Source organism: Triturus cristatus, chromosome 6 (genome assembly GCF_964204655.1).
Source record: "Triturus cristatus chromosome 6, aTriCri1.1, whole genome shotgun sequence".
Taxonomy (NCBI): domain Eukaryota; kingdom Metazoa; phylum Chordata; class Amphibia; order Caudata; family Salamandridae; genus Triturus; species Triturus cristatus.
In genome coordinates, this window is record NC_140589.1 from 1,883,530,356 (window position 1) to 1,883,544,295 (window position 13,940).

At 42.0% G+C, this 13,940-nt stretch overlaps 1 protein-coding gene across 1 annotated transcript in view; it reads right to left on the minus strand.

Annotated features, from left to right (window-relative positions):
* Positions 1–13,940, minus strand: part of LOC146822289 (protein LEG1 homolog) — a 121,096-nt gene that overhangs the window by 72,595 nt on the left and 34,561 nt on the right. Inside the window, exons 2-3 of the mRNA XM_085613379.1 lie at positions 13,722–13,906; positions 7,210–7,328 (exon numbers count right to left, since the gene is read on the minus strand). Coding sequence (XP_085469505.1) covers positions 7,210–7,328; positions 13,722–13,906 — 304 coding nt within the window. The remainder of the gene's footprint in view (positions 1–7,209; positions 7,329–13,721; positions 13,907–13,940) is intronic.

A 13,940-nucleotide genomic window follows, 5' to 3' on the forward strand; every position in this document is an offset into this window, starting at 1 on the left:
CACCGGTGCTTCCCTAAGTGGGCCTGGGTACCGCGGGTTTGCTGGTCTCGAGAGCCTTATGCCCCATGTGTCGAATTGTTGTTTAAAGGTCATGATTAGCTGAATGATCTCCTCCGTTTGCCATGTTGTGAGAGTTTGCTCCAGGGTATTGTTGTGTCCTGCCTTGCAGAATTCCACTAGGAGTAGGTGGGCTGAGTTTAGATGTTTTAGCCCTGGGATAGTTGCAGTCAGTTTGAGTATGTTGCCCCTATTTAATGTGTCATGCAACCCCTGGGATTCGTACTTTGGTGTTAATAGTAGTTGTTATAGATGTTGTCCGTCCTTCCCTGTCCTGCTGCAGGAGCTGACTTCTTGGTCTGTTCCCATCAGGGTAGATATTTGTATTCTGCACTTTTCGCCATTAGGCTTAGTGCTCGTATCGTCATCTTGTAGTGTAATTGTTATTTGTGGCCTACTGGCTTGGTTGTTTTCTCTCACGGTTACGATGGAGGAGTTACTTTGGGGTGTTAGTTCCTTTCCAAAGGTTGTTGCCCTTGTGTGGGTCGCCTGTACACCATCCCAGAGGGCGGCTTCTCCCATGTTGTTCAAACTTGCTCTCAGATTACTAAACTCAATTCTTAATAGGTGATGCACCCAAGAATAATTAAAAGCCTCATTAAGCCACAGAAAATATTTTCATTTTGGTTTATTTTATGAAAACAATGATATAGAAAAACAATTATAAAAAATATATATTCAATTTAGACAATTTCTGCAATTTCTGCTTATGAATATAAGAAGAGCCAACCCTTCAAAGAGCAAAGATATACACAATACAAAAAATCCTACCTCACATAAACACAACTAAACAGAACATACAAATAGACAGTACATAAATGAGAAAGAGAGAAAACACAGGAGTACTTCAAATATATAATGGTCAAAAAAATTGTCCTAGAGTTTAAACAACAAACATAGGTCTACACATAAAAAAAAAAATTCCTCATATCAAATAATTAACAAACAAAGCGCCGACGTGCGTTTCGGAGCGGACCTACAGTCCACCAGTTCCTTCGTCAGGGCCCAGAAGATAAAGGTCATCAGGTGGTCACAAGTCCCATCCGGGAATTCCTTTGATTGGTTTATATACAACCTGCGAGGTGAAGGGGCTCCTTAATAACACAGTATATAGCCGTAAACAATCTGTGGGCAATAATGAGGCACAAAAACATGTATATAAATGTTAAAAAACAAGGCCAAATATGTCTATTGGAGCTAACCACAACCAGGGAAACACCAAAGTAGTCAGATCGGTATAGACAGGTCACACAAATCCCCAGGTGGAGTGTGAGAATAAAATATACATAGTATATAGGAGTGCCTGAGTGCGGAAGGAACAAGATAAGAGCAAGATATAGGAGAGGGAGATGGATATACAGATAAATGTAAATAATCTTAAATGATTTAAGGGTATGCATGCTAAAGATAATATGGATAAAATCAGAGAATGAGAGAATAAACGGGACCAATCCTATGTAATTACCTACTTATTGCATGTCGAGGCTTGTTTTTTGTATCACACTTGCTCTCAGGCCTCCGTGTGGTAGGACAATCTTTGTAGCTGAGATAGAGGGCGGGCTCTTGGCGGTCCTATTTGGGGGTGTCTTGGTATCCTTACCTTGCGGGACTTTTCACGCAAAGTCATTCATACTTTGAATAATATTTGAAGTTTCCTCTAGGTTGTTCCCTGTACGTTCGGACTGGCACCGGTCATTGTTCCCTTGTGCCTCACTTTGTTTCTTGCTTTGTTGTGAATTTAGTTCCTCTTTTCCAGGTAATGTACATTTTGTCCCTTCCTTCCGCTTCTCCTATTTGGCGCAGGGTTTGAGCCCATGCAGCTTGAGTTTTTTATTTTGCCTCTCTTTTTTACTTTTTGCCTTTTCCCAGTAGGGTGTGGACAGTCGTGGTATTCACTTTTTTGATGGTTTCCTATATTGCCTTTAAATGAGCTTGATTCCTCTTCACTCTCTGTGTGAATACTGCTCTGTGGGCTTGATGTTAATTATTTCTGCACTACAAGGTCTACGCTCTTCTTGGTCCTTGCTGCTTTTTCCTTTCCGTCTTGCACAGGCTCTGCTATGCTATTCGCATTAGAGTCTCTTTGTTCCTTGGGGATTTGTTCATCCCTTCCTGATATAAATGGGGACTGCTTCTCTGAGGCTTCAGTTGATGTGTCCATTCGGCCCTCTGGTGATCTTGTAGTGTTTAATGAGTAATCTTCATTTCTAGTTGTAGCAAATGTCGGGAACACTTAGGGCCCATGTTTCAAGTTCCCTGCTGATAGTGTGTTCCTTGCTTTCCTTTCAAGATTTTTTTGTCTTCTGGTTAGTTTGGTTGGATTAAGTGAGACAGGCAAGTTTAACATAAGGCCTGCCTTTTCCATGTTTGTCACTTCTTTTTTTTCCTTGTCCACCTGTTTGAGGGGGGCCGTTTGTGTTTTACTTTCAGCTTCTTTGGGCTTGGAACATGACAGGCTTGATTGTCTGGGCACTATAATTTGTTCTAAAAGATTTGGAAGGAGGCTAAGCTTGTCTATAATTTGGCCGCAGGTACAGGGACTTTGTTCTAGTGTGTATTTTGATTGTGCTGTAGTTATTAGCTTATTCAGTTTGTCCAGTTTAGTATCTATCCCTGCTATATGGAGGGCTATAATGTTCATTAGGTCTATTTAAGCATCCAGTTTGTCCGATTGCCAATTAAGTGCCTTTGTAGATGACTGGAGTGTTTCTACTACGGACGTGAGAAGCTCCGGTGGATTGTAACGTGACTGTGCGTTCTCTTGTTGTGATCTATAACCGGTGCCTGAGTTCTGCTCTTGAAATGAGAGGCTATAACTGGTGTTTAGGGTTAATGTCATTACTGTTCCGATTTTATCCAGATTCTTATCCTGATTTTCCCCCAGGATGGTCAACTCCCCTTCGTTAAGCTTGGGGGCTCTGTTGGCCACTGATGTTTTGGTTTTGGTTAAATCTTGTGAAGTCTCCTTATTTGATGTTGTGCTCAATGTGGGGCTTAGAAACTTCAACCATGAGATTTCGGAGTCTTTCAAGTCCTTTAGTTCAGCGGCACTTGTCCTATGTATCTGGTCTTCAGTTCTCAGTGGCAGTTTAGGAGCCGGTTTAGGAGCAGGTGGCTTTATAAGTGTGCAAGTGGATGTGGGTTTTAACGTGACGCTTGAAGCGGTTTTCGGAGTCGCGTATGATTCTGGTGTGGTTGACCTTACTCCTTGCTTCTCTCCTTCCTTGCTCCAATTGCTGTCTTTGACAGGAGGAGTCGTGGCTGTTGCCTTCAGTTTACCACGGACCTCTGCTGGTGTCTCCGGCTCGCTTGCTGGTGCTGTTCTTTACCCTGTGCCAGCCCCTGCCAGGGTAGTTTATTTCATCTGGTTGTTCTCTTCAGTTTCCATGTATGGCTGTTTTTGTATTTTACTAGAGTCCTGATTTGGGTCTTGACCGCTTGGGTCTGTTTGGTCCAAAGGGAGAACTATTAGTCCCAAGTATGTCTGAGCAGTTGGAATGATGTCTGATCTTTTGATTTGGTTTGCCCTTTGAGGAGTAAGAGGGGCAGGCAGACCTGGCAGGGCTTGTGGAGTCGAGAAAAGTTTGGCCTTGTTAATTTCCGTTGTCCCTCTTCCCTCCTGGTTCCTGAACGGGGTTGCGATTGGAGAGATAAGTGGACTCTGCAAGGTTGCTGATATTCCTTTTTTTGTTGGCACTAGAAATTTTCCTCTCCTTTTGAGTTTTTGGAGGCTGCTTCGGCGTCCGCCTAACCTTGCCCGATCTCACCCTCCGTGGATGACTGACTGGGTTCAAGTTTTGGTTTTGGTTTTGATTTTTTAAAATTCTGAATTGAGGCTTAGCTGTATTTACTGTCATACAGTGTTGCTTCTGCGACCAGCGACCACCTGTTGTAGTCCAAGTTAATCCCGGCTGGTCCTGGTCCTGGCTAGTCTTACTTAGTATTGGCTTAGTCCCAGCTTTTGTCAACGCCCGTACCAGGAGAGCAGACCAACAGCTGGGTGCACGTGACAAGATGTGGCAAGATGTGCAATAAATTGTATGGCTTACGCTAGGTTGGGCTCTCTCTTGTGGCTCCTGACCACCCTTCTAATCGCTTCTAACCACACCTTAACGCTACCACTGCGGTAGTGGTCGTCTCCTCAGTGTCCCAGTGCCACAATGCACAATTTTTCAAGTGCAACATATATTATGTACCCAGCCATTATCATCATTCACCTCCCTCCGAGTCCCTACCCGTGGCATTTCACCAGTGACTGCCATGGGTGACCGATCGGCTGCATGATTACATCTGCAGCATGCATTGTTGGCTGTGCAATGTATGTCTGCCTCACTTAATGAGTAGGCGCCTTTTCAAATTTAATGGCAATGTGAAAAATAAATAGTTGTGTTTCCTTCACTCCAAGTGCCCACTCATTAACTTCCTAGTACATAAGTAATTTGAGTCCTTTCCTAACTTCCTTGTTTTGTCCCAGCCTTCCATAAAATTTTAAAAAATACATTCTTTGCATGCTCCACTTACCTTTGGCCAAGTGATCTATTGTATTATTGCTTCCATAATGTATTATGTAAGTTCAACTTTTTCCCTTTCAAAAATTGCCAAACAAAGTGACTCACTACTAACAAAAGTTTAGGTACTTGATGATGATGATAATGATCAGTGAACCGTCTACCTATCCAGCATGTTCCCTCTAGCTTACCTGCAGTTGACTAAGTTAATAAATATTTTCCTTACTGCCAAGAAAATCTATTTTGTTGGTAACAAGTAATGTCATATGTGGTAATGGAGGGTGAGTCCAGGGAGTAAAGTGGGGATAAAGAGTTGGTGACTGCATTTTGTGGATGGGATAGTTTGTAATCAATGTGCCAAATACAATATCATGTTCCTTAATCCTTTCCCTGTACTGAAGTGCATTGCTTTTCCCGTGGGCAGACAGGAGGATGTCTGTCTGCATAATTGTCTCCTTTATAATCAGTTAGTAGTACCTCTCATGACGTATATCATTCATAGTAACTATTCATCTGCCTTGTAGTGAGGGCGAAATTGAGGAATTTAATAGAGCCTGGCCATGATAGGAAAAGGGATAGTTGTCAAGGAGAGCTGCCCCACCTGCAGACAGTAGCAAAGCAATGAAACACAAGTATGTCTATTGAGGGTGCAAGCTGAGCTGGCATGCCTACAGTAATTTAGCTCAAAATAAGAGAGAAGAATATTTGTATACCCCATAGTGCTTAATGCCTGAAACTGTAATCACATTAAAATTGAACAGCCCTAGGAATTGAGGATACCAGGAAATGTTATGTACTGCTAGTGCTACAGTGTTACTGTTTTGCTAAGAGTATTGGTTACAATTTGTCTTTTTTCCACCTTGATATAGCTACTCCTGCCAATCCATCATCACAACAACCCAACAGGCAGGAGATAGTAGCCAGGACCCAGCAAAGGAAGCTGGAGGCCATGAAGGCCAAATACCAGCGGATGGTGGTCGAGGGGGAGGAGGCAGCAGCAGCTGCAGCTACAGAGACAAATGCCCTGGGCCTCAGCCAGGTCCCAGTGCCACTGGTAGTCCAGCGCCATGGTCACTAAGTCGCCCGCCACGATATCACCACTGTTGCTCCCCCAATAGACTCTATAGAGCCTTTCAGCGCCACATGCTCCAGAGGATGGCGCGCCTGGAAGCCGAGATGGAAGAGCGTTTCGATATATTAAAGAGGAAGCTCCTAGCCCAGCGCTAGGCCTCTCTTGCCCCTTTTTAAATCTTTTGTTTGGTGGGTGGGACTTGTTGGGGAGAGGGTGGGAATGTGGGAGTTCGGGCATTTTGGTGGTTTTCTTATTTATTTCTTCATTAAGCTTACTTTGGACATTGGTTAGGGTTAGGGAGGGGGGTGGGCCAGGTGTAGTGGATTTACTAGTTTTGATTTGAACATGCACACACTGGCCAGATAAAGGAGGCATGGTAAAGCAGAGAACAAAAATGAACAGGGATACCCCACATAGCCGTATACATTGTTTTCAGGGGGAAAAACAGGAAATACCACCAAAAAAACACATTTTGTATTTCAATTCAAATCCATCCATGGCCTAAATGCTATTTCAAATGATAACAGACACCACAGAAACAGATGTTTCATGCACCAATTACTAGCACTGGGCCTACAGGCTAAAAGGTCAATTGGCAGACTAGGCCACATAATGAATTAAATCAATGTTGCAAATGTATCGAACAAACATGGAAAAAATATAGTAAACTGCGCAACATGTTTCCTTTACAAAAGAAGAAAAATGAACACACAAATAAATCACTAAACCCTACTGAAACAAGCCACCCACCACAATACATGTTTTAAATCCATTAAAAGAGCAAATAAATCCAGATGCATGGACCCAATCAAGCATACACCAGTTTTTCAATTTAATTATGAAATGTTAAATACAAAGTCCTTAAATCCAATGGAATATGCAGCAGATGCAAAGAGAAATCCTTCCAGTTCCAAATCCAAATGAAAAGTGACCAGGAGATGGACAAAGCACTATGAGGAGCCTGCTGTACAGGAGCAGGGAGTTGGAGACTCTGGGGCACTTCCTTCCAGTTGGAAAAAATGTTTTTAAAAAGGGACTCCTTGCGCAAAAAAACAACTCCAAATATCAATTATAGGAGATTTTTATCTCCAAATTGTCAGTTTGGAAAGATTTTGATGCTTTTCGAGTAGAGAAACATCAGCCGAAAGAAGTTTTGGTGGCTGCAAAATCTTGAGCAAGGCGGCAGCCAGCTAGGAAATCTTCTGGCGCCTGCAAATGGCCCTGAAAATCTTGTGGGCAATCGCAAGCACCCGACAAGTCACTCCTGCACGTGGGAAAGGACATTTTAAGGGTCCCAATCCCAAAAAACACCACTCCATTGCAGAGTGCGTAATTTACCGGTAACTCTTTCTCCTCGGAATGTGGACTTGCTGAATTCCACAAACTCCATGAACACAGAGGAGTTTTGTGCCCGGGTTTAATTATGACACTAATAGTAGTAACTATACACTTACATTTGATGTTTTCCTGACACCACCCCTTTTATTTTGATGGTTGTGGAAATAGCGACTAGCAAAAGTAGTAAAGTTGCTCAGAAGTGCAGAAGTGTAGGTGTAAACTTATACATATTACCTGTTCTCGCATCTTGGAAGTGCAGAGTCAATTGATGCCTCATGTGCATCCCACAAGTAGGACCGCAATTTGTCAATAGCAGATGGAACGTCAGATTCTGGTTTGGTTGCCATCAATTTCTGAAACAAGATATATCATTCCTATTGTTACGCTATATGTAGCATGCATTGTAAATAAAGTATTAACTTTCCTCCTATAGAGAGCATAAGAGCTTTGCAATATATATAATTTGGGCGCAGGGACATATAATCATATAGTGGTTTTATAAAGGTGTAAGAAGCACCTGCTTTGCTGTGCACTGTTGTTGTTTCAGAGGACAATGGGATGAACAGTGTGTAGTTTATGTATTCTCTCTAGTTTCTATGTATTGGAATGCATGATGTCTTTTAATACAAGAAAGTGTTTTGTGCTTTAAATAGAATATGTCTTCTATGGAGCATCATGTTCTTGAAATAGGACTGGACCTCTAATGCTGGCCAACAATGGCAAAAGCTGCACATTTTGGAGAAAGATAATGAGGTACAGAATTGACTACAGCTTAAGTGTATAATTGAAAAGTGTACATTTTAATCTCAAATGGATAATGGAAACATCTAGGTTTTAGGTGTGTACTATATTTTATGGTTCTACTAAAAGACAAAAGATATTTCATATGCATTACAGGAAAAGTTCCAATGGAGGTTGTGTTAAGATTTCTCAAACATACTGACTACATCAATCAATTCACCTCACACCCAGTGCCCCACTGCCAAGAATTTGTCTTTTACAATGACTTGCATTAATCATATTTCCATTCTCATTACTCCGGTGCCCTTGCCTTTATTTCCTCATAAACAAGTTGCTGCCACGAGTGATTCTTCACCCCTCAGATCCTTAGAATATGAACCTGGCCTAGAGCGGGTTTCACAATATAAAACACTTTCTCACACATGTCACCAACACATACATTACCCAAATATCTTCTTCAGTGATCAGACTTGTAAATTAGAAATCCTGCAGAGAAAAGCACATTTGGCTATAAAGTGACTCAGTGTATCAGAGCTTGACGTCTGAGGAAACACTGATACTGCCTTTCTCTCTGCCTGTCTGCATCTTCAGATCATCAGAATAATGGAATTGGTAAAGTGGGTAAAACTTTGATTCCTGAAAAATAAATGTCAGCAAACCACCATGAAGTAGTTTACATTTTGAAACATAGGTGCTGCTGTTAAAAAAATGTGCCAGACCAACAGTCCACATCTCCATCAGTTTTTCTTACACGTTAATGTAAAATTGTGTATATTTGCAAAAAAACGTGGTTTGGGGAAAAATGAAGGAATAATGGGTGATGGGAATGACTGAACTACATCTTAATTGGTACACAGAATCTTATGGACAAGGTGAGTCAATGTAGTTTATTTCATTAAAATTAATTAATAAATCATGACTAGTGTCAAATAATTAACAGAAGGCAGTGGGCTGGGGTAGAAAGCTGACCACAGAGTGCAGACAATTGACCACAGAGGGCAGGAGGAGGGGGGCATGCACATGGGGAAGGCTGAGTGGGACAATGGCAGTGCACTGAATATGAGTGGCAGGTGAGCATGGGCAGGGGCAGTAAGTGGACACAACAGTGATCAGAGGGCAAGAGAGAAGGGGCAGGGGAGCATGCTGACTACAAAGGACAAGGGGAATGGGGCACGCTTATGCACTTTAAGAACAGAGGGCAGGGGAGAGGGGCAAGGCCATGCATAGCAAGCTGGCCATGAAGGGCAGTCTGGCATGGATAGGGATAGCATAAGGGACTTCATATGGCAAGAATGGGGGGGGGCAGAGGCACGCACACAGAGAAAGGAGATCATGAGTATGGAGGTAGGGGCCATAGGCTGACCATGGAGGATAGGGATGCCTCAGCATTGGCGGCACGCTGAGGTGGCGTTAGCAGCAAAATTACCATTCAGGGCAGGCTGGCATGAGTAAAAGAGGGCATTGGCACTCGCACAAAGAACTGAGGACTATGGAGGGGCTCTGGGGCAAGGGCAGAGACAGAAAACTGACTACAGAAGGGATGCAGGCATGGGCAGGGAGAGCAATCTGACCACAAAGAGCAGGCAGGAGCATGCAAATAGAGAACAGAGAACTGGGGGAGGCAACAGCAGCAACCTGGACATGGAGGGCAGGTCAGCCAAGGTGGAAGTAGCACAATGGACCATGCAGGGCACGAGGAAGGGGGCATGGGCACACACAGGGAGAACAGAGGACAATGAGTAATTGTCAGGGGAGCAAGCTGATCACAAAGTGCAGGCCAGGATGGGCAAGTGCTGCACTGCAGACCATAGAGAGCAAGAGGGGCGGTTTAAGGGAAGGTAGGCCTGGTGGGAGGAAGGCTAGTGCAGCAAGCTGACCACAGAGGGCATGCAGACATGAGCAGATGCTTTAAGCTGTCAATAAAGGTCAAGAGTGAAGTTGTAGGGGCATGCAGACAGATATGGTAGGACAGACAAGAATGGTGCAGGTCCAGGTAAAGCAAGATGACTATACAGGGCCGCCTGGCATGGGCAGGGGAAGCAAGCTGACACAGAGTGCAGGAGGGAGGTGGCAGAGGAATACAGATTGAGGACAGAGACCAGGCAGGAGGGGGTCAGGGGCAGCAAGCTGACAACAGAGCTACTGCGGGCTGGCCGGACATGGTAAGTGGGCATTAGACAACCCTGCAGAGCATAGCCAAAGAGCATGTTGAGTTGGAGAGTTGGTGGCATATGATAAAAAAACCTCAGAAATTCACTGAAAAAAAGGTTAAAGTGCAGTTAAAGTTAGAAATTGAAAAAGGTTAAAAACTAACATTTAATAAACATAAGAATGCCCCTTAATAACTATAACGTATGCCCCGGCCATGCATTGCTTATGAGTGTAGCATCTTCCCCGGCCTAACACTCGCTAAATACCTCAACGACACACAGAGCTTTAACTCACATGTCTTTATCGCTCTGTGTGTACACATTTTAAGCCAAGATTTCATTACATTCTATTCTAGTGATTATGTCACACTGATACAGAGTCCTCAAGGAGTCAAAAAGTTTCAGTTCGAAATAATGCAAGACACTACATCTCCCCCTCCGTTAAAGTAAAAATTTCAAATTTTTAAAAAATCATGAGACAGACACAAATATCTACATAAATAAAAAAAAAAATTCACCAAGGTTCCTTTGCAAAATAAAAACATGTACAACTATATCTGCTCAATTAATCTTCTTGGTGCTTTGATCTATTGACCCATTCTGGTTATTGGAATGGTCATCTTCAATGTCGGAGATTGCCTATGATGGTAAGGAATCAGCAACAGTCATTGAGTTTACAAAATCAGACTTTTTTCACAATCTTGAGTTAAATACCAAAGAAATCCAGGCCTGAAGTGAGAAGAGTCTCTGGTAGGGGATATCCCAGGTCGTTGGGCAGTCACTATGTGTCCCTTGGTATACACTACTTGAAAAGGTTCAGCATCCTAATTCTTACATTATTTACTTTTGAAGGGTGGACCATTAATAGACCTCATAATGGCTGCTGACCCCCATGTTGGAAAGATGTCATCACGTTTTTTGGTTCTTCGCTTATGTGTCATAGTTCGACCAATGGAAAACATGAATATTCATCTATAGTCACTGTTAAATGATGTCCATTATGAAGTGGATCAAATGAATCAAGGGCTATTCTCTCCCAGGCATGTTTAGGGAGTTCTGACATGTTCAGAGTATGTTGAGTAACTTTGGTTGGCATGCAATTGCATATGTGGCAGGCCTTGATTTCCTTTTCAACTCTTTCATCTATCATGGAAACCAAACTCGGTCTCAGAGAACTCTCTTTGTAGCAACAATACTACAATGCCCTTCATGGGCAACTTCTATCAAGTTTTGTCATAGGCCCTCTGGAATAGAGTTATGGACAATTCTTCTTTAGCATTCTTGCAGTTTTTATTTTTACCATCATTACTGAGAGGGCGACATGTATACATCCACAACTGATGTGTAATTATGTATTTTAACTTTAGCAGGTCACTATCATGACTTATAGCAGTGGCAATCAGGGCAAATGATACAGCAGCTGGTGTGGTTGACTTGATAATGAAATTGATGTAGGCCACAGCAGTTTTGGATGGAGTACCATGACCTGGAATAGGCACTCATGAAAAGTAGTTGGCCGGATTTTGATCCTTCCCTGGTCGATGTACAATTAGATAATGGTACTCTTGCATTCATAGTCCCCATCGTTCAATTTCAGGAAGCATCTTGGCTTTTGGATTGCTGAAGATGATCAGCAAAGCTTGAAAATCAGACACTAGTGTAAAACGCACTCCATACAGGAATACATTGAAATGTTTACAAGCCCATAATACAGCCACACTTTCCTTCTCAGGCTGAGATTAAGCACGTTCTGTATGAGACAAACGTCTACTAGCAGAGGCCACAATATGTCATCTTGCACTTGGCTATCCACTATGCTGTGCAAGTATAGCACCTAACCCAACGGGGCTAGCATCAACCACAATCTTGGTATTGAGCTTTGCATTGAAGTACCCCATTTCTGTAGCATTTACAATGGCATGTTTGATTCTTTTGAAACTCTTTTTACATTCTTGTGACCATTTAAATATGTGTTTTATTTGTTAGCTCTAGTAATGGAGCATTGAAACATCTTGTGGGGGTTCAGCATTTGTCAGGGCATGAACTTTTGCCAGATCAGGCGTCATACCCCCATCAGAAAAGATATGTTCAAAGAATTTCAGTTTGTTTTATTGAACTCACATCTAAAGTTAAACCTGCATCATTGAGTAACTCAAATAATTGTGTGAGGGCTTTATCATGCTACTTCTGTGTAGCTTCAAAAAATAATATGTCATCACTATAATTGAATGCTTTCATAACAGGTTGTATGATGCATCGTAGGATATCTTGGAAATGTTCTGCAGCAGATGACACACCACACCTAGGTCTCTTGTATCTAAACAAACCAGCATGTGAAAAATATATCTGAAGCTTTCTTGAAGTTCTAATTGATGCTAACATTAATTCAAATCAAGTTGAGAGAAGACTTTGGCACCATTCAATTGCGTGATCATGTCAGCAATGGATATGGTTCTTGATCAATCACTTTGATTGCCTGGTGCATGTCAACGCATAGGCGCACATCTCCTTCATGGGCTTTTTTAGGTGGTACTACTATTGGCGTTGGACCAGCGGAACATTGAATAGTGTCATGCTTAAGTAATGATTCCAGTTCTTTTTCAAAACCTTCATGTAAATGAAAAGCAACTGATCTATGTCTCTGAGCTGGGCGAACATTCTCATCAATATGCAGGTTTACTTTCATAGTCTCTAACTTTCCTAAACAATGAATTACTAGAGGGGATTGACTTTCTATTTTGTGATGAGCATTCAAGTTGAAATTCATATTCACTGTCAGCAGCAGTGTTGAAACTGAGCAAGCAGGCACTGGCCCCCGTATCTTGAAACACATGGTTCAGTGCTTGTATTTTTATTTTCTTATGTTTCACTGTCACTATAAATGAACCTTGACTTTTCATGGGTGTCTATGCAGCCCAAGTGTACACTTTGGTCTTTGACGACATAAAACACGAAACTGGAGACAGTTCCTTGTACTATTCTTCAGGCATTATATTTATCAAGACACCACGATCGATAATAAAAGGTATTGAACATTCATTTATTTTCAATGTAATCTTTGGGCAGTGTTTCTATGATTGCATTGCTTTGACAGGGTGATTTTTCCTGGACTGACTTTTCTCCTCACAGGTTACTAGTCCAATATGTGCATGTTTTTCTGGCGTAAACATTAATATGGCACCATCACTTTCTTCACTGTCACTTATTATCGAGGTGAAAGAAGCATCTACGTGCCTTAACTGATGTTGCCGCTTGGCCTTGTTTTTGCAAGTTGCTTCTGGATCATTCTGGCAGCCATTTTGCGTTCGCACCAAGGCCTTTATGTTAAATAATAGTCGACTCTTCATGCTAACTTCTAATCAGGAGCCTGCAGCTACACACTCTCTGTACATCAACAGTTCAGGTTCCATGCAGGTTTAAGCTCAGATGGTGCTCCGTGAACTGAAGGACAACTCCAGCTTGTATTCCAAAAACTGGGCTCTTTGCCAGCAGCACATTCCCAATCAGGGCCCTAGTCATACAGATCAAAACTCTAGTCAGCTAGGGTGAAGCACAGTTACTATATTCAGATAGGTGTTTTGGAATGCCCTCATATTTTCCCCGATATAATTGTATTTTTGCACAATCAAACAATATGTAAATTCAACTAAAAAAAGTCAGTTATTAGCATGTTCATTTCCTTCTCCTTGGTTCAAGCCCCCAATGTGGCTAATACAAATACGTGGAACTGGTAAAATATAAATGCAATATACAGTTATCTAATTTTAAAAATGTTGGCAGTGTCTGTTGTTGGGCATATTTTGTGATTTTGCCAATGCTTCATAATTAACAAAAACCAAAAGCTAAATAGTTTACCTCAAAATATAATTTCCATTTGTCCATTAGAAGTGAAAGTGATGAATGGCAACCTGCATAAGTGTAACAAAAGTCAGTAGAGGATTCCTCTGGAGGTAATATCAGTGTCTCCTTTTGCCAATTCTCAAAAATGCCAGCCTCAGCAGCTGCAAGGAATGGCACAGCTGACAAAAAGTAATTCATGCCTGTAAGAAAGAGAGAAACAGTAAGAATCATAAT